Source organism: Talpa europaea (genome assembly GCF_964194135.1).
Source record: "Talpa europaea genome assembly, chromosome: 3".
Classification (NCBI taxonomy): Eukaryota; Metazoa; Chordata; class Mammalia; order Eulipotyphla; family Talpidae; genus Talpa; species Talpa europaea.
Window position 1 is genome coordinate 84,696,652 of NC_140069.1, and position 22,134 is coordinate 84,718,785.

At 39.5% G+C, this 22,134-nt stretch overlaps 1 protein-coding gene across 1 annotated transcript in view; it reads right to left on the reverse strand.

Annotated features, from left to right (window-relative positions):
* COL28A1 (collagen type XXVIII alpha 1 chain) overlaps window positions 1-22,134 on the reverse strand; it is a gene marked incomplete at both ends in the record, with an annotated part of 147,014 nt that overhangs the window by 11,126 nt on the left and 113,754 nt on the right. Inside the window, 6 exons of the mRNA XM_084230583.1 lie at window positions 3,098-3,255; window positions 4,710-5,264; window positions 6,831-6,867; window positions 17,139-17,174; window positions 17,264-17,344; window positions 17,856-17,924. Of these exons, the coding sequence (XP_084086709.1) occupies window positions 3,098-3,255; window positions 4,710-5,264; window positions 6,831-6,867; window positions 17,139-17,174; window positions 17,264-17,344; window positions 17,856-17,924 (936 nt within the window). The remainder of the gene's footprint in view (window positions 1-3,097; window positions 3,256-4,709; window positions 5,265-6,830; window positions 6,868-17,138; window positions 17,175-17,263; window positions 17,345-17,855; window positions 17,925-22,134) is intronic.

Consider the following 22,134-nt stretch of genomic DNA (forward strand, 5'->3'; position numbering starts at 1 on the left):
CTATTTATCTTTGACACCACGACCAGGGTTGTTCTTCCTGTGAACCAAGTATGACTATTTGACCCCATTTGCTTTAAAAACTCTGCTTTCTACTAGCTGCCTGGCCTATGGATGAAGTTCACGCTCTGAAGCATGACATTGAAACCATTTATAATTCATCCACAAATCATTTATCCAGCTTTAACTCCCACCATTCTACCACACATACCTTAGTCTCCAGGTAGACTGAATTTATTCTAGTTTCTTGAAATGCCATGTCACTTTGGAATCTCCCTTTGCTCACATATTTCCTTTGCTAGACATACCCTTCCCTCTACTCTTGCCGTGAACACTCCTAATTCTGAAAACTCAACTCATTGCTACTACCCCTTAAGACCTTACATTAGTCTCCCCTGAAATTAATTGGAGCAACTCTTGGGCTTCATCCACAGCCCTGCTAAAGATCTTAATAATTCTTGCACTTACCCATCTCTCGGATAGACTGTGACGTCTCTTGTGCAAGAGCAATGTCTCAAGGGCCTCCCATCTAGCACAGCAATAAAGATCTGTATATACTGCTGGAATTCACTGATTATGAAAAGAGCTCAGTTTATGCACCACTTGCTGGATGAAACCTGAATTTGCTTTTGTTCAAGAAGCCTTTAGAAAAGGACAGGGACTGACTAGGAAAGGGGCAAAGTGATCAAGAGACAAGCAGGCAAAACCTGCTTTCCTGCTCAGAAGTAGATAGGCCATATCCATTGTTATCTGTAATTTATTTAAAACTTCTCAGCAAGGGGCCTCCCCTGTGGCGCAGCGGTTGAGCACTGGGCTGTGAAGCTGCCCGCGGCCTCTGCGGTGCCGGTTCGATCCCCGGCTGCTCCCCGGCCACCAGAGGAGGGTCCCACTTGGCGCGCGGACCTCTCCTGCCGCCCGCTGCTCCCCTCAGCAGTGTACTTCGGTCCTTCTGCCAGCTCTTCTCCCTGCTCTGGCTCTGGTGAATTCTCTCACCCTCCCGCGCTTCTGACTGTACCCAGTTTGTATTAAAAAAAAAAAAAAAAGAATTCATTTGTAAAAAAAAAAAAAAAAAAAACTTCTCAGCAAGGATGAGGGTCAACAGCCCCCCACAGGCCAAAGCTGAGTCTTCTGCTGCTGTTTTTATAAATGAGTTTTTTTCTGAAAACAGCCTTGTTTACTCATTTCAGCATTGGCTAAGGCTGCTTTTGCATTTCAAAGGCAAAATTGAGTAATTACCACAAAGATCAAATGACCTGTAAAACCAAAAATATTTATATTATAAATATTTATAAATATAAATATGTAGACTGTGTGGTATACTTGTGTGTGTTGATTTCAATCGACAATCCAGGGACAGTCTGTTGCCCCAAGTAGAATTACCCATCTCAAAGTCTGTTAATATATAATCAAATAGAAATGTAGAATTTTCTGTCTTTTTTTGAACAGAGTGTATGCATCTAATGAGTCCTAAAGTCTGTGCCCATAAGAATGGCACCCTAGGCCTGATTCCTAAATGGTCCTTGGTCCAGCTGCAGATCTGGAAGTTTCTTGGGGGTTTAGTCCAATTAGACAGCCAAATCCTGCTTGAATATTGTTACACAGACTCATAATGAATCTTTCATATCCATGAAGTCTTCATAAAATGACAGTGTAGGGACTTCTCTGAGCTCATAGGACACGGGTTTGACTGCTATGTGGCTGCTTGCTAGAGGCTGTCCATGTGCATAGTGAGGATTGGTCTAGACCTGCCTCAGTTGTAACTTGGTGAAGAAAAGACTACTACAATACTTGCTTACCAGTGACTATAGGAAGCGCTCCAATTTTCACTTAGAAGAACTTCTAATAGTAGCTCTTGACCTGATTGACTGAGTCTGCACCCATAATCTTGCTATGAGGACAGTCACATGTGTCTTAGTACATTCTGGAGTTAGTTCTATCATGCACACATGGTTGGGGAACTCTGAAACAGAGCATCTACCTTGCATATATATATGTATGCATATCCTCCCACTTGGTCCCCACTCTTGGCATTAGAGGTAGAAGCTAGGACCTCCCTGGTGATGCAGGGGTTAAGACGCAACCTATGAAGCTGTCAGCAGCCTCTGCAGCACAAGTTTGATTCCCTGCCAGGGAGCAACCCACATGGCACAGCAGACCTCTCCTGACTTGCCTGCTGCTCCTCTCAGCAGTGTACTCCAGTCAATCTGCCTGTTCTGTTCCCCACTCTGTCTCTCGTGAATTCTCTCAGCCCCCACACCTCTGGCCTGTACCCCAGCTCTTGTATGCATAAATAAATAAATCTTAAAAAAAAAAAGAAAAAAAAGTAGAAGCTAAATGAACAAGAGCATTGTTTAGAGCATGGGAGAGTGGCAGATTGAGCATGTGTGACTTTAAAGAAACTTGAGAGGGTGCAAAGTGGGATACACAGCACAAATGAATGAGGGAGAGTTATGACCTGGAATGAAAGACAAAGCATGACAAATGGGTGATTCAAATTGCATACTTTAATCTGCTTGTTTCTATGATTACTTTGTCCAGATATAATAAAACATTTTTGTAACATTTAATAACTAGTTATTTATAAAGTATGGAAATATTTTATTTATTTTTATTTTTAAAAATTTTTTTAAGATTGATTTATTTATTTATACAAGAACCGGGGTATAGGCCAGAGTCGCAGGAGGGTGAGAGAATTCACCACAGAGAGAGCAGGGAACAGAGCAGGCAGACTGATGAAATACACTGCCGAGGCAGCCGGCGCAATAGGAGAGGTCTGCCGTGCCATGTGGGACCCTCGCTGGCCAGCTGGGATTGAACCAGCGCTGCAGAGGCTGTGCACAGCTTCACAGCGTGGCGCTCAACCGCCTGCACCACCAGGGGAGGCCCTGGAAATATTTTAAAATCTCATATTCATTCTCATATATTCCAAAGCTATTTCAGAGCTAGTTGTTGGAGACAAAGCACTAATATTTAGATTTAAGCACCTAAAAAATTATATACCTCAGCTAATATTTGATAGTGCAGCATAAGATGGTCTTTAAGGTAAAATAGGCAGAATACACAATTTTAAAGTCACAAATGACGTAAGACAATCACTTACAGATTCAGAATTTTCTTCCTGAGGCGCTGAAGTGGATGCCCTGAGTTCTTCTCCTGACATCCCAAATCCAGGTTGAAGTGTCGGTGAACCCAAAACTTGAATGAGGTAGGAATCAAAATCCTCACAAGTTTTTTTAAACAATTTTTGATTCAGTGTGTCTTTTGAAAGAAAAGTAGAAAAGGGAGACAGAGGGAACAATGAATCATTGCTCAAAACATATTTAAAGAGATCTTCTGCCCACTAATTAGAATAAACAACTTCCCATCACTTGAAGTCAACTGCCTGGTTAACTAAGTTTTAAAACATTTTTACATTATCTGTAAAAGGCAATCTAAAATAACTTAATTTAACACTATCTGGAATACTATCTGGTGGCCCAAATGCAATGACTTAACTGTTTAACAGAGTTAGTTAGATAACTGTGACCTATTCTACTTAATGGGTTATTCTCACCCACAAGTTGAATAAGCAGTTGCCTCTAGTTTTAGGGATAGCAAGAGGCCAGCCATTCCAAAAACAGGGCCCTCACTGGCTGCAACAAATTATTAATTCCTTTGGCTAAGATGAAAAAGCTCTTCAATTGTACAAATACAACTTTCTATGAAGTGTGTTATCCTGGCCATTCTAACACATTTATGCCTAGTGAGATTGAATGTATCAGATATACCCACCAATCACCCAGCAGGGTGTTAAGAAAATGGGACCCCAGGCTGGAAAACTCTGGAGAAAGGTGAAATAGACAATTGGAAGGTTCTAAGCATGGTCCCCTATCTTTAGAGTCGGCAGTGCTGATAGCCCAGGTAGGCCGAGAGTGCTGTGAAGCAGGCAGGGCCTGTACCAGGCTTCCTCAGGCCCTACGATAGAGCCAAACTGAAATCTGCAACCACATTAAACATAAATTTTCTTTACTTTACAAGCTTGCCAGTTGTGAGCCCTGCCAGAACGAGTTGTCAGTTTTCAAGGAATTGGAATTTATTACATTGTAAAGCAAAACTGAACAATAGCTGAATCATGGATCAGTCTGTCTTGGAATGTCTCAGTAGGAAACATCAGCTCAGGTGAGATGTAGAACTAGCAAAGAAAAGTCCATCAGATTAGCTTTGCTGTATGAGGAATACTTGAAAAGTGGTTCTTTAAGATAAACTCCTGATGTGTTCCTTCATTATGTGTTCTTATAAAAACAGACGAGAACATTATCTGTTTTCATAAGAATGGAATTGAATCATCCCCATTCTGTAATTCTCATATCTGTAGATGTCTATGACCTTTTTTTTCATTCATCATGTTTTTCTTGATTCACTGAGTCTATGGCTTGCTGCTGGATGGTTCCATCACTTAATCGAGTGAGGTAACTTTTTGGATATTAACTAATCTTAGCAATACTCTAAGGTCCTACTCTTTTCTTTTCATCTACATTCTTTGACTTCCAGGCTACATAGTGTTTATTACCAATGAATAAAAGACAAGGGATTGTGTTTTCTAAACTGGATGAGACTACCTTAGAGTTTTGTGTTACAATAATATCCTGCTTTCTATTTTCGGTCAGGATTATCCAGTGATGTGGTACTTGGAAGAACAATGTAAATTTTTCCCCCATTGCTGACAGTCTTACCTTGCAGGGTAACGAAGTCATCAAATTGATAAACGTGCTCACTATCTGGGTCAGTAGCAATTAGATTCATTTCTTTTTGTAACATTTCAAAATTAGGGTCACTTTTCTTCACCACCCCAATCACAAATATTTCCACATTGTTATCACTGGCATTCTGTACCACACGGGTCAGGTTGTTTTCATCGCGGGTATCTGTCTGCCCGTCAGTGATGACCAGGGCCACCTTCTTCACACCTGGCCTTGCAGCCTCGAACATGTGGTTGGCTTCACGGAGAGCTGTGGCAGTGTAGGTGCCTTCCCCCAGGTACTGCATGTTGTCCACAGCCAGCTTGAAGTCATCTTTGCTGGAAAACTGTGTCAAATGAGCTACTTTTTCCACCTTATGACTATAGTTGATTATGCCTATGCGGGCTGTGGCAAGATCCAGAGTGACCTGATCAGTCAGAGTCTTCACAGAATTTTTGATGATCTGAAAGTTCTCTGGCCCCACGCTTTCTGAACTGTCAATCACAAACACCAGCTCTAGTGGAGCCTCTTTGCATTTGGGCCCACAACCTAAAAGATGAAAGTTGAGGTAGAAACATTGCAGAAATGGAATTCAAAATATGATCAGTTGGGGTCAGAATGGTGGGGGGAAAGGAGATAGAGGCAAGGGTGAACCTGAGGGCTCGATAGTGACCTTCCTTTTTTATGACCGTGATCACAATTTATAACTCTCTGCCTTCTGGTTTCTATACCTGGTTCCTCTTCCAAAGTAATATGTTGTCAAGAGACCCACAAAGTTCAAAATGTTTTAGAGGATAAAATAATAAACACCTCTGTGCCCATTTCTTCTATTAAAAACTAAAATATTCTTAAGGGTCAACATCCCCTGTGTGTGCCCTCCTGATTACATTCGTCTCCCTCTCCCTAGATCACCACTATCCAAAATTGTTCTTTTTCATTCCACCATTCATTTTTAACCTGAATCTGGAAGCTAATATTTCAGATTTCAACCATATTCTTATATGAAAATGGATATTCACTCATTGGCAGGGCCAATGGGGAATGAGATAACTTTTCATTGTAGTGGAAAGATTAGGACCTTTATGAATAAGAAAAGTTACCCCCTTCTTGGTGCTAGTTTGTGTTTCCAACTCACTCACAGTGTTGTCTAAGGTGACTTCTATTTTATCAAACACCAGCTGTCCAATCATACCATAAAACTCTTTAATGGGAACGAGTGCAGAATGCTGATTAATAAATAACTTCCATTTATGGCAACTTCCAAGTGGCAGTAAGAATGACCAGATTTACATCCCATTATTCATATCCTCATTGTGCCCAAACACACTATCCTATAAAAAAATTACTAGGAAATTGTGATTTCTTTGTGTAGGGTTTCTGGAAACCAGAAGGCATATCTTAACTGACCTGTTACCTTAGAAAGTGCTAGGTTAGTTCTTAAAGTTCAAAAATCTTTGGGGGTGGGGGTGGGGATAAGCCAGTTCTAAAGCTCTTTGTATGGAAGGACAGTGGTATTCCTGTCTCTGTCCACGATAAGCATTTTCTTTACTCCACTAACTTCTTGTCTTTTAGTTAATCTCTAACTTCCTCTCCCTGGCAACTCTGTTTTAAATCTAAGGTATTTAACCACAGAAGCATTTAAATATATTAATAGTTGTGTGGTAAGATGACCTCCTGAGTTGCCCTTTTGCCTTTGAAGTAGAATTCAGCTCCAGAAATAGTGCTCAGAACTCAATACAGAGGGACTTCTTGCTACAGGAAAAAGAGGCTTTAAAATCACCAGTGAGGCTGGATTCAAATATCAGTTTGGCCCCTGCAGTCATGTTTCCTTTGTTGTGTTTTCCTTCCCAAGGTCAGGTAAGTGTCACTGAAGCGGGGCTGTGTTGATGAAGGTCCGGACACCCACCTCAAAGTCTTCACAATTCTTAACCACAAGCCAGGATTCCCACAGGCTACCTCACTGCCGCGTCTGAGTTTCCCATTAACTTTTCAAATGTGCTTCAAACTTTCCCACTAGCTATGGACTATACACCTTCTGGGGAGACACTATCACAACCTATATGGAACAGAGTGGGGTTAGTGCTTTAATGTTTTTTCTCAATAGTCAAATCTTACCACATAATTCAAAAATAAGTTTGATAATTTCTTCTCTCTAGAGGAAAAGAATAAAGTGTATTAATTGTATGACCATATAAGATTTTTTCCCCCATAGTCATAAAGAGTATGTCATTACAATCAGCACTGGACCATTGGATTTAATCCTTCCATTGCAGAAAATAAATAGTACAGAGGCTAAAAGTTGGCTATCATAGATCATAACTGAAATGCATTTGAGCTGTGAAATGCAACAGCTTAGATTTTCGGAGCTCATATTGCAGCTCCAGCATTTATCAGCTGTGTGACCTTGGGCATTAGGTGACCTAACAGGATCTGTGTCTCAGGCCTGTGGTGCAGATTAAAGAAAATACTGCATACAGAGCTCTTAGCACATGGTCAGCTTGTGCAAATACTACCTACAATAGCATGGGCAATGCATGCATTCAGATACACACTTTAACCCATGGGCGCAGAGAATGCAAGACAGACACTAGGACCAAAGAGAATTCAGTGTCTGCCGTATTCCTTCCACTTTTTCTATGTCTATCTCTGACTTATGCAAGGTTCCTCTCCAGTTTCCTAATACTCTCACTTTGCATCTTCGGCAAAATGCTCCCTTGTTGCTGAATGCTCCTTCCTTGAACCTATAGCACATCATCTCCATTAGAAGGGCTGAGATGAGCTGGGTAGTGCAAGTAAATCTGCCAAGGCCTTCCCCTGCCTGATATGTTTACAATTGACTGGGATGAGACCAGAACAGGCAGGGGTCTACATTTGCCAAAGACATGTGGGTCAAAGTGATGACTAACTTATTTGATGAAAGAGACAGAAGCCTAGAAAATCTCAACAGGAAAGGAATAAAAGTTAAAATTTACCAGTTGCCAAAAAAAGTTTGAAAGAAAAAAAAAGAACTGGGGTAAAGGTCACCCCATTTGGACAGAACTGGGAACTGGGGTAAAGGTGACATAGCTGGTAACATGGTTTAGCTGAAGCATATACGAGGAAAATTCAGGACATTTTAATTTAACTTTCGTTTACTATAAATGAGTAAAAATCCATGTTTCTAAGTTGCTATTTAAAAAGAAGTCTCAACATGATATAAATAATTTATATAAAATGAGGGCGTCAACAGCCTTTTTTTACCCCTTGTCATGCTTTTCCGCCTTTAGAAAGGCATCTAATAAACCTGAAACTAGAATGTGCCTAGGAAAGGGAAGTGTATATGTTAATATAGTGTGTCTCTAAAAAGGAGAATTATATATGTATTTATATATTTATGTTTAGTTTAACAAGTGGAAAAAATAATATACACCGATTTCTATGATTATAGTGTTTCACTTAATATTATCTCATAATAACTTTCCCGTATTACTAAGTATTCTGAAAGACTTGGTTAAAATCAAATGTATGGCCATGATCTGGCCTCTTGATGGCCACAAACTGTTTTTCAGAAAAATTGTAGAAATAGAAACTGACACCTCTAAAAGCAGTATGTAAGAAAACTTATTCTATTTCAGACACAAAATACTTGTTATTATTTATATGTATTTTTTGGCTTTTGAGAAAGCAAAGTATCTATTTTAAATTACACTTATTTGATTACTAGTGAGGCCAGTTTTATTACAAATGAACATTTTCAACTCGTTCACTTTTTTTCCTATTGGAATATTTGTCTTATAAGAGCAATTATACCAAAAGGTTGCATTTCATTCTTTTCAATATACTTCTCTGACAAAGACAGCTTCAAGATACTATAAATAAGTATTTTCCTTCTTCCTATTTTTGCTTTTACGTGACAGGGATAGTTTTATTCTTTCCACAAAAACTGCTGAATGGCTATTTTGGCTACCTGCTAACTATGGTGAAGACACCAAATTTGTACTCTTTCGAGGATTCACAGTCTGGTAGGAAGTAGACTAATAAGCGAATACCTTTGTAAATATTGTGCTGTTGGGTTGGAGCCAAGGAAACATGTTGGTGTGCCAAACATGTTGGTGTGTGGTCAAGGAAGTAGATTCTGAACAGATTGGGGTGGGGTGCTGGAGAGGAAGAAGAGAATTCCAAGCAGGGGGCAAAGCACACAGAGTACAGAATATTACAGTATTTCAGTAAACTTATGACTCAGACAGATTCAAGCGATATCAATATGCAACTGGCTGTTGAAACAAGGATAGCAACTGAGATTGTGTGGAGTGTAGCATCTTAATCTTTTTTTTTTTTAAAGATGTATTTATTTATGCATACAAGAGCTGGGGTGTAGGCAAGGGGTGGTGGGGTTGCTGAGAGGATTCACCAGAGTCAGAGTGGGGAGCAGAACAGGCAGATTGACTGAAATACACAGCTGAGGGGAGCAGTGGGCAAGACAGGAGAGGTCTGCTTTGCCATGTGGGTTAGCTCTCTGGCCAGGGATCGAACTTGTGCTGCAGCAGCTGTGGATGGCTTCACAGTGCTGAGACTTAATCCCCTGTGCCACCAGGGAGGCCTCCTTAATCTTTTTTTAAGCAGTATGACCCATTTGTTAAACATATTGCCATGTTTATAATATAAAACCAGTATTTTTTCATTCTCCATACAATTTTACTGTGATATTACATTAGTTTTTTTAAACTGTACATCCCCATCTCCCTACCTTTAATGTCTTTCCCTCGCTAAGGATTTGAAGCCACAATAGATTGAGTCAGACACTGGGAAATGCAAACATTTAAGGGACGGGTGGATAAACAGTCTTTTTGATGTGCCCTGGCATAAATTATTAAAATATTGAACTCCATCAATAGTATTTGCTTCTTAAAAGAGGAGCTTATTAGTCTGGAATGAATCTACAATTGTTGGCTACTTGGGAATAAATTTGATCAGAGAGAGGGGGTTGAGTGGGAGAAGAAAGAGGCCTTCCCCGGACAGCATTCATGGGGGAGCAACCTGGATTTGGCATAAGATAAGCCCTTTCTGACTATAAAGGCTCTGTTACTTCCTAATGAGGTCACTTTGGGCATATTGCTCAAGACTTCTGCATAACTTATCATATTTTCATTGAAGAGGAGATAATACCACTTGGAATTGTCAGGTGGATTAATGTGGGGTCTTGGGCAATGGAGGGCAATGACCTTCAGCCTATCCCCTATTTGCACCCCATCCCACTAGACCTACACCCAAATGGACTTTATCCAGTATAAACTTAGTCCTCACTTCTAAGCTCTGACCAAATTTCCCTCCAAATACCTGCTCCTTGTGGACCCAATTATATAGGCCAGTGCTGCCAACTCTCCAAACGTAGGGCCATTTGGGCAGACAGTTCTGGAACCCAATATATACAGGGTCACATGCTCTGGAGGGTCACTTCCCATACACCAGAGACTCCTCACCTAAGAGCAAGATTGCAGCTGGTGAAGGACTAGAGGTCCAGAATGGGATCTCTAACGTATGGATCTCCAGGCAACCTGCAGTACTGGTTAAAAGTGGTACTGATGTGAAGGAGCCTAACACGGTGCCTGCCACTAGATTCTCATTTCATGCAAATTCTCTTTACTTTCACCCCTCCCTTCCCATGAGTCCCTTTTTCTAGACTCTTAATAGCCAAAGTGAGCAGAATGACATCTCTATTTTTTAGCTCTTGGTCTCTTGGTTAAAAACCTATTTAATAAAAAGTCCATCTTGTCCCCAAACCATACCACACATTATTTTTTCTGCTCTGGACCCCCACATCCACTTCTATGATAGCATTTATCAAACTGTAGAGGGATATACTTTGTTTGCCTTTCACTCCACTGGGCTGTGAGCTCCTGAGTCAAGAGATATTTTTCATTTAAGTAACAAAGTAGGTTATAAGATTTAATTAAGGAATAAGTCCAGAGACTTATCTCTACTCTTCTCCCAGTGCCTATCACAGAGCCTGACCCAGAGCAAACACCCAGTGAATGTTGCTGAGGTGAATGAACAAATGAATGGGTTAAGGAAGGCTGTCCTGCTCCCCACGTTGGATGGGGACTATAAGCCTTTGCAGACCATCCCTCTGGTCGTTTTTTTTTTAAATTTTATTTTTATATTCCCCATACAATTGCAACCCCCTTATTTTGACCCCAATCCCTCCCCTCCCCACTCCCCACCCCCCATAGAGTGTCTCTGGTTCATAGTTGTTTGTTGATTTTGATTTTCACTTTCTTATAGTTATTCATTTTCCTGGTCCCTTATTTAAGTTTTCTAGATTCCTGCTATGAGTGAGACCATCCGGTATTTTTCTTTTTCTTCTGGTTTATTTCGCTGAGCATGATTCCTTCCAGTGCCATCCATGTTGCTGCAAATTGCATGTGTTTATCTTTTTGGAATGCTGAGTAATATTCCATGGTGTATATGTACCACATCTTCTTGATCCAGTCATCTATTTTTGGCCATTTGGGTTGTTTCCAAAGCTATAAACATAGGGGTGCAGGTGCTCTTTGGAGTTGATGTTTCTGTGTCCTTTGGGTAAATACCTAGGAGTGGAATTGCTGGATCATATGGAAGCTCTATCTTTAGTAGGTCAAGAAATCTCCACACAGCTCTCAATACTGGCTGGACCAGTTTGCACTCCCACCAACAGTGCAGGAGAGTTCCTTTTTCTCCACAACCTCGCCAACATTTGTTGTTGCTAGTTTTTTTAATATGTGCCATTCTCACTGGTGTAAGATGGTATCCCATGGTAGTTTTGATTTGCATTTCCCTGATTCCAGGTGATGTTGAACATTTTTTCATATGCCTGTAGACCATTTGCATTTCCTCTTCAGAGAAGTTTCTTTTTAGCTCTTCTGCGCATTTTTGACAGGATTATTTTCATTGTTGTTGTTGAGTCTCATCAGCTCTTTGCAGATTTTTGTGATCAGTCCTTTATCATTAGTGTTGTGTGCAAAAATGTTCTCCCAGTCGATGGGGTTTCTCTTACTTTTTGTTATTGTCTCTTTTGCTGTGCAGAAGCTCTTTAATTTGATGTACTCCCAGCTGCTGATCTTAGCCTTCACTATCACTACTTTGGGTGATGTGTCTGTAAAGATGTCTTTGATGTGCATATCTCGTAGTGTTTCGCCTATATTTCCTTCTGTGTATTTTATGGTTTCAGGTCTTATGTCTAGTTCTTTAATCCATTTAGAGTTGGTTTTTGTGTATGGTGTGAGGTAGTGGTCAAGCTTCATTCTTTTGCATGTAGCGACCTAGTTTTCCTAGCACCATTTATTGAACAAACTTTCTTTGCTCCAGTGCATATTGTTTGCTCCTTTGTCAAGTATTAGTTGACCATAAATCTGTGGGTTTATTTCTGGATTTTCTATTCGATTCCATTGGTCTGTGTGTCTGTTCTTGTTCCAATACCATGTAGTTTTGATGATTATGGCTTTGTAGTATAGTTTGAAATCTGGGAGTGTGATGCATCCATTCCCTTCTTTTTTTTTCAGGAGAGTTTTGGCTATTTGGGGTTTTTGGTGATTCCATATGAATTTCATCAATAATTTTTTTATTTCTTTGAAGAATAACATTGAAATTTTTATTGGAATAGCATTGAATCTGTATATTGCTTTTGGTAGGATGGCCATTTTAATAATGTTTATTCTTCCAATCCATGAGCAGGGGATGTCTTTCCACTTCTTTGTATCTTCTATTTCTTTTGACAGTGTTTTATAGTTTTCTTTGTATAGGTCCTTTACCTCTTTTGTTAGATTTAATCCCAAGTATTTGATTTTTTTTGTTTCAATAATAAAAGGGATTTTTTTTTATTTCTTCTTCTTCAGATTTATTGTTTATGTATAGGAAGGCTACTGACTTTTGCATGTTGATTTTGTATCCTGCCATTTTGCTGAACTGATTGATGAGTTGAATTAGTTTTTCTATGGAGTTTTTGGGGTTCTCTATGTAGATTATCGTATCATCTGCAAATAGTGATAGTTTAACTTCTTCTTTTCCTATTTGGATTCCTTGTTTGTCTTTCTCTTGTCTTATTGCTCTGGCTAGGACTTCCAGTATTATATTGAAAAGCAGTGGTGAGAGTGGACATCCTTGTCTTGTTCCAGATCTTAATGGAATTGCTTTCAGCTTTTCACCATTGAGAATGATACTGGCTGTTGGCTTGTCGTATATGGCCTTTATGATGTTGAGATATGTTCCTTGTATCCCAAGAATTTCAAGGTCTTTTATCATGAATGGGTGTTGCACTTTGTCGAAAGCTTTCTCAGCATCTATTGATATTATCATATGGTTTTTATATTTCTTTTTGTTGATGTGTTGGATAACTTTGATTGATTTTCTGATGTTGAACCATCCTTGTGTCCCTGGAATGAATCCTACTTGGTCGTGGTGAATTATCTTATGGATACACTGTTGGATTCTGATAGCTAAAATTTTATTGAGGATTTTTGCATCAGTGTTCATTAGGGAGATTGGCCTGTAGTTTTTTTTTGTGTTGTCCTTGTTAGGTTTTGGTATTAGTGTAATGTTGGCTTCATAGAACGTGTTTGGTATTATTCCTTCCTTCTCAATTTTTTGGAAGAGTTTGTGAAGGATAGGCACTAATTCATCTCTGAATGTTTGGTAGAATTCATTTGTAAATCCATCAGGTCCTGGGCTTTTGTTTTTGGGGAGGTTTTTGATTACCATTTCAATTTCACTACTTGTAATTGGTCTGTTTAGGTGTTGTATTTCTTCTTTATCTAGCTTTGGGTGATTGTAGAGTTGTAGGAATTTGTCCATCTCCTCTAGATTGTTGAACTTGTTTCCATATAACTGTTCACAGTAGTTACTGATTATTCTTTTGATTTCTGCTGTGTCCGTTGTGATTTCTCCTCTTTCATTTATTATCCTGTTTATTTGTGCTTTCTCCCTTTTTTCCTTTGTGAGCCTGGCTAGGGGTGTGTCTATTTTATTTATTTTTCTGAAGAACAAGCTCTTGGTTTCATTGATCTTTTGGATTGTTTTTTTAATTTTGATTTCATTTATTTCTGCTTTGGTTTTTATTATTTCTTTTCTTCTACTGGTTTTGGGTTTTTTTTTGTTGTTGTTGTTGTACTTTTTCTAGATCTTTGAGCTTCGAGATTAGGTTGTTTCTTTGAGTTCTTTTTTGTTTCTTGATGTGAGCCTCTGTTGCTATATGTTTTCCTCTTATTACTGCTTTTGCTGCATCCCATACATTTAGGAAATTGGTGTCCTTGTCATTCAATTCAAAGAATTTTTTAATTTATTCTTTGATTTCCTCATTAGTCCAGTAGACTTCCAGTAGTGTGGGTTTCAATCTCCATGAGGTAGGAGAGTACCTTGCCTTCTTTTTATGGTTTATTTCTAGTTTGATGCTTTCATGGTCAGAAAAGATGGTTGGTATGATTTCAATCTTGGTGTATCTGTTGATGTTTGTCTTGTGCCCCATTGTGTGATCGATCCTGGAGAATGATCCATGTGCGCTTGAGAAAAATGTGTACTCAGATTTTTTTTTGGGTTTAGTGTTCTATAGATGTCTGTTAAGCCCAAGATCTCTTGAGCCTTATTTAGAGCTTTGGTTTCTTTACTTATTTTATGTCTCATTGATCTATCCATTGTTGATAGTGGTGTGTTGAAGTCTCCCACTACATATGTGTTTTCTCTGATGTCTGTTTTCAGAGAGGACAATAGTTGTCTGATACATTTTGGTGCTCCTTCATTTGGTGAATATATGTTAGTAAGTGTTATTTCTTCTTGAAGTATTGTCACCTTGATCATAATGTAGTGACCATTGGGGTCTCTTTTTATCTTTTTGAGTTTGAAATCTGTTTTATCTGATATGAGTATAGCTGTTCCTGCCTTCTTTTTTGGTCCATTTGCTTGTAGGATTGTTTTCCATCTTTTTACTTTGAGTTTATTGTTATCTTCTGCAGCTAAATCTGTTTCCTGGAGACAGCAAAAGGTTGGGTTTTGTTTCTTAATCCAGCCTGCGACTCTGAGTCTTTTTATTGACGAGTTTAGTCCCTTTACATTTAGAGTTAGTATTGATATGTTAGCATCTGTATTTGCCATTGTGTTTGTCTTTGCTTTGATTTTATTTATATATTCTTTTAATAACTTTTTTTTTTGGCCTTCTTTTGTTGTTATTCGTCCCTCTGAGGTTCTGGCTTTAGGAGTCCTTGTAGTATTTTTTGGAGTGGGGGTTTAGTCGTAATAAAATTCCAGAGTTTCTGTTTGTCTGGGAAGGTCCTTATTCTTTCTTCATAGAGGAAGGAGAGCTTTGCAGGATAGAGTATTCTTGGTTGGCATCTGTTTTCTTGGAGTCTGTTGACTGTGTCCCTCCACTCTCTCCTTGCCCGTAGTGTTTCTTTGGAGATGTCAGTCTGATGTCAGACTGATGTCAGTCTGATTGGTTTTCCTTTGAATATTATCTGTTTCTTCCCTCTTGTCAGCTTCATTATTTTTTCCTTGTCCTGGATTCTTGGGAGCTTTACTATTATGTGTCTTGCTGTATTTTTCCTTTTGTCATGGAAGATTGGTGTTCTTCTTGCTTCTTGTATATCAATTTTCAGCTCCTTCTTCACGTTTGGGAAGTTCTCTTCAATTATTTCCTTGAATATTTTCTCTGTTCCTACATCTCTCTCCTCTCCTTCTGGGATTCCTATAACTCTTATATTTCCTTTCCTCTTGGAGTCAGATAGTTCCCGAAGTCTTTCTTTGGTCTTTTTCCTTCGTATTTCTCCTTCCTTTTCTGTTTTAGTTCTTTTTATTTCTGTGTCTTCAAGAGTACTTATTCATTCTTCCATTTCATCTATTCTGTTTTCATTGCTTTTCCCAGAGTTCTTTAGCGCCTCCATTAATTCTTTGATCTCCTGCATTTCTTTTACTTCCCTCTTTAGGGATTCAGTTTCATTCTTCTGTTCATTAATTATTTTTCCCTTATCATTCTTTTTCTTTATGACTTCTGTCAGTTTTTTAATCATGGCAATTTTAAGTTCTCTTTGTGGAAGGCTCAGAAGTTCTTCTAGGTTACTCTCGTTGCAATCTGGTAGGTGGTTTTCTTTCTGTGGTGTGCTTTTTTCCTGAGGAGTTGCTGGATTGCATGTGGTTTTTCTACTCCCTACTGCCTGTTTTCTAATTTGCCATATTCCTTGGGACACTGTGTTGCTGATACTGGCCGGCATCTTGGGCGAATTTCCCAGCTCACCTCTGGCTCCTCTGGGAGACTTTTGCTGGTCTCACACAGTCTCCACCAAAGAAAGGTCCCTGCAGCAAAATGCCGGTGCCGGGGACGCGCTGCTCTGTGCACCCAGTCTGCCCCAGTGGTGGGTGCCGCTCCCCTCTGGGCTGGGACTGCAGGCCAGAAGGGGCCTGGCTTGGGCGAGCCTCCCAGCTCACCTCTGGCTCCTCAGGGAGCCTTCTGCTGGTTTCATACAGTCTCCACCAAAGAAAGGTCCCTGCTGCAAAATGCCAATGCGGGAACGTGCCCCCTCTGGTCATTTTACATAAACTCTCTCCCATTACTTTGGGGAGGAATTGCTGTGTGCATAGTTTTATCAGTCATTGTAGGGATCTGTAGAGGTCTAACGTGGTGCAGAACAAAGAGAAAAAGGCAGATGGGTCTTAAAACACATAGTCATTTGTGTCACACATCTGGCTGTCAGATCTCACCTTTACCACCTGAACTTTCACCTGCTTCACACCTGGATTTGCCCAGCACAGTATATAAGATCAGCATTCCCAACCATGACCCAGCAAAATATCAAAACAAGGAAAAATAAAGTTCCATGTGTCTCTTCCGTTCCAGAAGGTGTAGTATCTTCAAATCAGAAATGAAGAATGAGGCTTCATTATATATGTTCTACAAATTTCCCACCCTAAGGAAATTTAAAGGGTCATGTGTTTTGGTTTGCAGTAGTGTGGAAAAAATAGAGAAAAGTTTGTACGTGCTTCCCACAGTTTGTGGAAGAAATTGTCCTCAGAGCATGTCCTAGAGGAACTAATTCAGGAAAAAGAGCCTTCATTCTGAAATGCAAAGGATCACATAATATAAAAAAGTCATTTGGCTTATTTTAAACAGGTTTTTAAAATAATAATAAATTTAAACAGGTGTTTAAACTTATTTAAACACCTCCTTGTTACCAGTATCAGAGAGGAATATTAACACATCTCCACCAAGAGGTCAGATAAGGGCTGCCTGGATTTATTTCTCCCTCACATTCTGATTCAGTTACCTCATGTATCTAAGTCAGCACTGGCCTCGTAACACAGCAGTGTTATCATTCAAACAGCAACTAGAATTTTGCATCAGAAGAATTCCGACTTCTAAAGCTGAAACATAAATGCAGTAATTTTACCAGCACAAACCCCTCAATTACCCTCAGTGTTGATACTCACTGTAAGTCCCAGGTCTCCTTTTGGTCCTTGTAATCCCTACTTAGTGGGAGAAGAGTAACAGTCACTATAGGTTGGAACCAGTTAATTTATTAAATTACAGTAAGACTTCACAAATCATTTCTTGCCTGTTCTCCAGGAGATCCAGGCTCTCCGATGTCCCCTTTATCACCTTTCTTCCCTACACCACCTCGTTCTCCATGCTCTCCCTTCATAATATAGTAGGAAAATAAATTGAAAATGTGAATATTAAAGTCAAATAAGAAAAACTCTTAAAAGTGGGTTTACCTGCAACTGGTATCTTTTGAAGTCCTGTGGTTCTTGTTGATATAAATATACAGTGAGTGGAAAAACTGGGGACATTTAACTGACATTCCTCAGATAACACAAACCATTGATGCTGAATGGGAGATCTCAAGATGAAGAGACCTTGAGAAACCATGAGTTCAGCTCACTGCCTACAGGAAGTTCAACTGTCAGGTAACTTTACACCGGAGTGTATCAGATATCTTCTACATAGCATGTTGTAAGGATTTACTCATTGTCAGCTATTGCCCAACAATTAACTTTCAAGTGGAATTTTTTTCTCTGAGATTTGCAAGAAGAGGAAGAGGAAGAAGGAGAGAGAGAGAGAAAGAGAAAGCATATGAGCTTCCAAAGTTGCAGTTAGCTGTTGCTATCCTAAGCCTAAGCATTTCTCTAAGGTCCTGCTGTACTTACCTTCTGTCCTGGGAGACCGCGGCCCATCACACCCTTTATCCCTGGAAAGCCTTGAGGTCCTTGTTCCCCCTAGACATGATAAGATAAAGTGTTGGTCCCTTTAATTTTCTAAGATAAGTCAGAATATTCTTTGGGCAGAAACATACTTATTTCTCAGCTGCGTTACAGCATTACCTAGTTTGGCTGGGAAGTATATGCCATGCATTCAATGCTTTGCTAGTAAAAGTTTAACCTGAGGTGAAAGTGAGAGAGCAGGTTATAGCATTTCCTGTTTCTGTGTTAAAAATACTCCCACTTTGGCCAATTTCTGTGGACTAAGTCACAAATAACAAATAGCTGTTACTTCAATTATGGTATTGATGGTGATTTTTATCATCTTTTTTACATGCAAAAGTTATATGGAAAAAGACACTCACCTATTTACCACCATATTAAAAAATGAAACTGTTCAGATACAATTGAAAACTCCAATGTACTCCCACAATCTCATTCCCCTAAAGATAGTGGGAACTGCTGTCTAAAATTCATATGCAGCACTCATATCCGTATTTCTATACTTTAACTACATATATATTTTAAAACAATCCATAATATTATTTTAATATTTAAAACTTAAATGATACACTGATACATCTAATTTGTGTCTTAAACCTCAACATTATTTGAAATTTATCTGTGTACATATACATAGTGCTAGTTTGTTAATTTTCTTTGCTGTATAGTATTCTGGCAAATACATAGACTATAGTTTATTCATTGTCCTAGTGATGGACATTTAGGCTGTTTCTTTTTTTTTAAAGATTTATTTATTTTTATACAAGAATTGGGGTACACGCTAGAGGTGTGGGGGGAGAGAGGATTCACCAGAGACAGAGTGGGGAACAGAACAGGCAGATCTACTGAAATACACTGCTGAGGGGAGCAGCGGGCGAGTCAGGAGAGGTCTGCTGCACCATGTGGGTTGCTCCCTGGCCGGGGATCGATCTCATGCTGCAGTGGCTGCAGATTGCTTCATAGGTTGCATCTTCACCCCTGCACCACCAGTGAGGCCCCATAGGCTGTTTCTTATACTTACAAATATGTATCTTTATAGATATTTGCAACACACACACATCTTTGCTCTCATCCCTAGGAGGGAGCACTTTCATTAAAACAACTCTTAGACCAAAGAGAACAAAAAGAAATGAATGTAACTGAGGAATCTCTTACTGAAGGGAAATACTTAGTTCTTCTTGCACTCGATCCTAACCCTTCACAGAAGACTGACAGGTTGAACTCTGAGTTCTTTTCAGCTTTGCCATCTATTTTTAAATGGATGCCAAGAGAGCGGTTACAGTATGGCCTCCTGAATTCAACTCTAGAGGACTGAGAAATTCCTTACAGTGGTCAGATTGCAGAGACACAGGATGTCTTTTTCACCCTAGTGTCCCATGAACCATGCACACCACCACAACAGAGAGAGCCCACTACAGATGTTTATATGCATGGATGTCCTGGGCCTATTAGAGGAAACTCACTCCTAAAGAAGGAGTGCCTCTTTGTTATTTGCTTGGTGAGAAGAAATAGGCAGTGATCATAGGTCTCCTTTATTGAGTTTACAGTCAAGAGAGAATAGTCTTTTCCGACCAGGAAACTTGGTGGTATTGGGAGCCATAAAACCTTGCATAGGGATTGGCACCAATTAAATAAGTCTGAAATAGTGTACTCACACTCAGATTCCAAACTGGCAGAAGGACAGGAGAAAAATCTCTCTTTCCAAAGACTGCATTGATAACACAGATGAGATGGAGAGGAATAGATGGAGATGTATGGATAACACAGATTAACCTCATTATACTTACAAAAAATATGTCTTACTAAGACTGATCTGCAGCCTTATCTAAATAGGAAGGAGAGAAAGGTGTGCCTAGGTACAGACCCGATATGGCACAGTATCCTAGCAAAGTTGGAGTTACTGTGGCTTCATTGTCATGTCTTGAGGGAAAAGCTCAGAGTAGTCAATTATCACGTTAGTTCCAGCTCCCTGTTCAGAAATGTATTTTGCATTACTTTAATATAGACATTTTATATGTAATTGTTAACTCTGTAGTTATTCCAGGCAGCTGGATTTTCCTATAATGAAGGCAATTTCTTGTAATCATCAGTTTCCCTTCAAAATACTTGAAGGCTTCCTATAATTTCCTAACGTGGTTAAAAGCCTTTAACAAGTAAGTCTGTGGTCTAGCTTGGCAGAGGTGAATGTTTGTATCCAATCAGATTTACAAAACTCAGGAAAATGATAATCAACGATTTCAGCTTCAGTCAGAAGCAACTGCAGGAAAGAACCTGTCTATCGAAGGTATAATTAAATCCAAAATTCAGACCCAGCTCCTTTACCACTAGATCTCACTTTTGGATTTGTCCTGCTAAAATTTTCATTTTCATTTTTTTTTTAAGATTTATTTATTTGTTTATACAAGCACTGGGTACAGTCAGAAGCGCGGGAGGGTGAGAGAATTCACCAGAGCAAGAGCGGGGAGCAGAGCAGGCAGAAGGACCAAAGTACACTGCTGAGGGGAGCAGCGGGCGGCAGGAGAGGTCTGCAGGCCATGTGGGACCTTCCTCACATGGCCAGGGAGCAGCTGGGGATCGAACCGGTGCTGCAGAGGCTGCAGGCAGCTTCGCAACCCAGCGCTCAACCGCTGCGCCACTGGGGAGGCCCCAAGTTTTCATTTTCAGATGACTGCTTAGCTTCTGGGATAGTACACGACACTTAAATATTTTAATAGATTTTTTTTTATTACCGATACATAAGGAAACAGCAGTTTTTCTTTCCAGTAAAGTGCAGTAAGACAAAAAAATCAAATTTATAGATGATCAAGAAAATATTAAATGAATATATGGCTTCACTGGTAATGAAGAAAACTAAAAATAAGTTGGTTTGATTCTTAAAACAACAACCAAAAATGCTTAACTAGTCTGTGAAATCACAACTTTCTTGGTATCCATTAGAGAGCATGGTTACAGGGCAACCAACTAACTAAAAATTTAAGAAAATGTAGGCTCCTCCAAGGAGAAACAGGACACAAGTGTGCATTTAACTGCTGGATACACCAGATGTCACACAAGCTGGTAGGAAATATTCAGCTAAACTTCATAACAAACAAACAAAAACCAAACTGCAAAAGGCTGAGTGATTAATGTGAGAGGCTAGAATTCCCCGGATCTTTCAGGCACAAGGGGAATTTACAGCCACTCACAGACTTTTCTCCAGGGATCTCACTGATGCTCCAGAGGAAGACTGGGAACAAGGAGGCGTCCAAATGCTTCCCTCATGGTGAAGACCAGGGGAAGGAGCAGCAGCCCTTGAGGGAAAGGCATGAAGCTGGAAGCTACAAGCTGCAAGATAGGACAAAACCTTAAGCTTCCGGGAGAAGAGCAGCCAATGCTGACACCTTAGGGCAAAGATGATGACCCCTGACAACTGGGGAAAGGAAAACAAAACTTAGAGGAATGAATCCTGAGTTCCCAACCTTCAGAGATGATGACCTACTCCTTAGGGGCATCCTCAACCTAGACCATTTAGAGGCTTCTTAAGCATTTTCTAGATCTTGTAGAACTATACAATAAAAAGAGTGAATTTTACTGTGTACAAATAATCCTTCATTAAAGAATGGAAAAAATTAATTAAAAAGAATTAATGGAGCACTTGACAAAACGAAGAATGACTACATGTTAAATAGTGTCTCAATGATACTTTTCTGATGTTTATAAGTTTTACTATAATATAGTAAAATATAGTTTGTATTAAAATTAGTAAAGTATTTGGGGGTAGAGGAACATTCTTTGTGTGACTACTCTCAACTGTTTCAGAAAAATAATGTGTGTATATGCACACATACACCTATGAGGTAATGTTAACATTTAGCAAATCTGGATAAAGGCTATATAGGAATTAACTTTTTAGGATAATCTCTGCAACTCTTTTGTAAATCTGAAATTATTTTCAAATAAAAATTAAAATGATATATAAAATGAATGAACACACTGACTCAACTATCAACATGTAGGAGCTGAGCATATGGCTATGCAGGTGCTTTATCAACCCAAACTTTGGGAACCTGGAGGCTAAACAACACTGAGTCATCTAAAGCAATATCGCAGCGGTGGATTTCTCCCTACCAGAGGCAACTGCTCCTTGAATTAATGGAGCTTACACTGTTAGCAGAAACCTGTTTCCCTTGGGTTTACATTCAGACCAACAGTTGGTCTTTTAAATCAGCAGTAGATTGTCCCACTG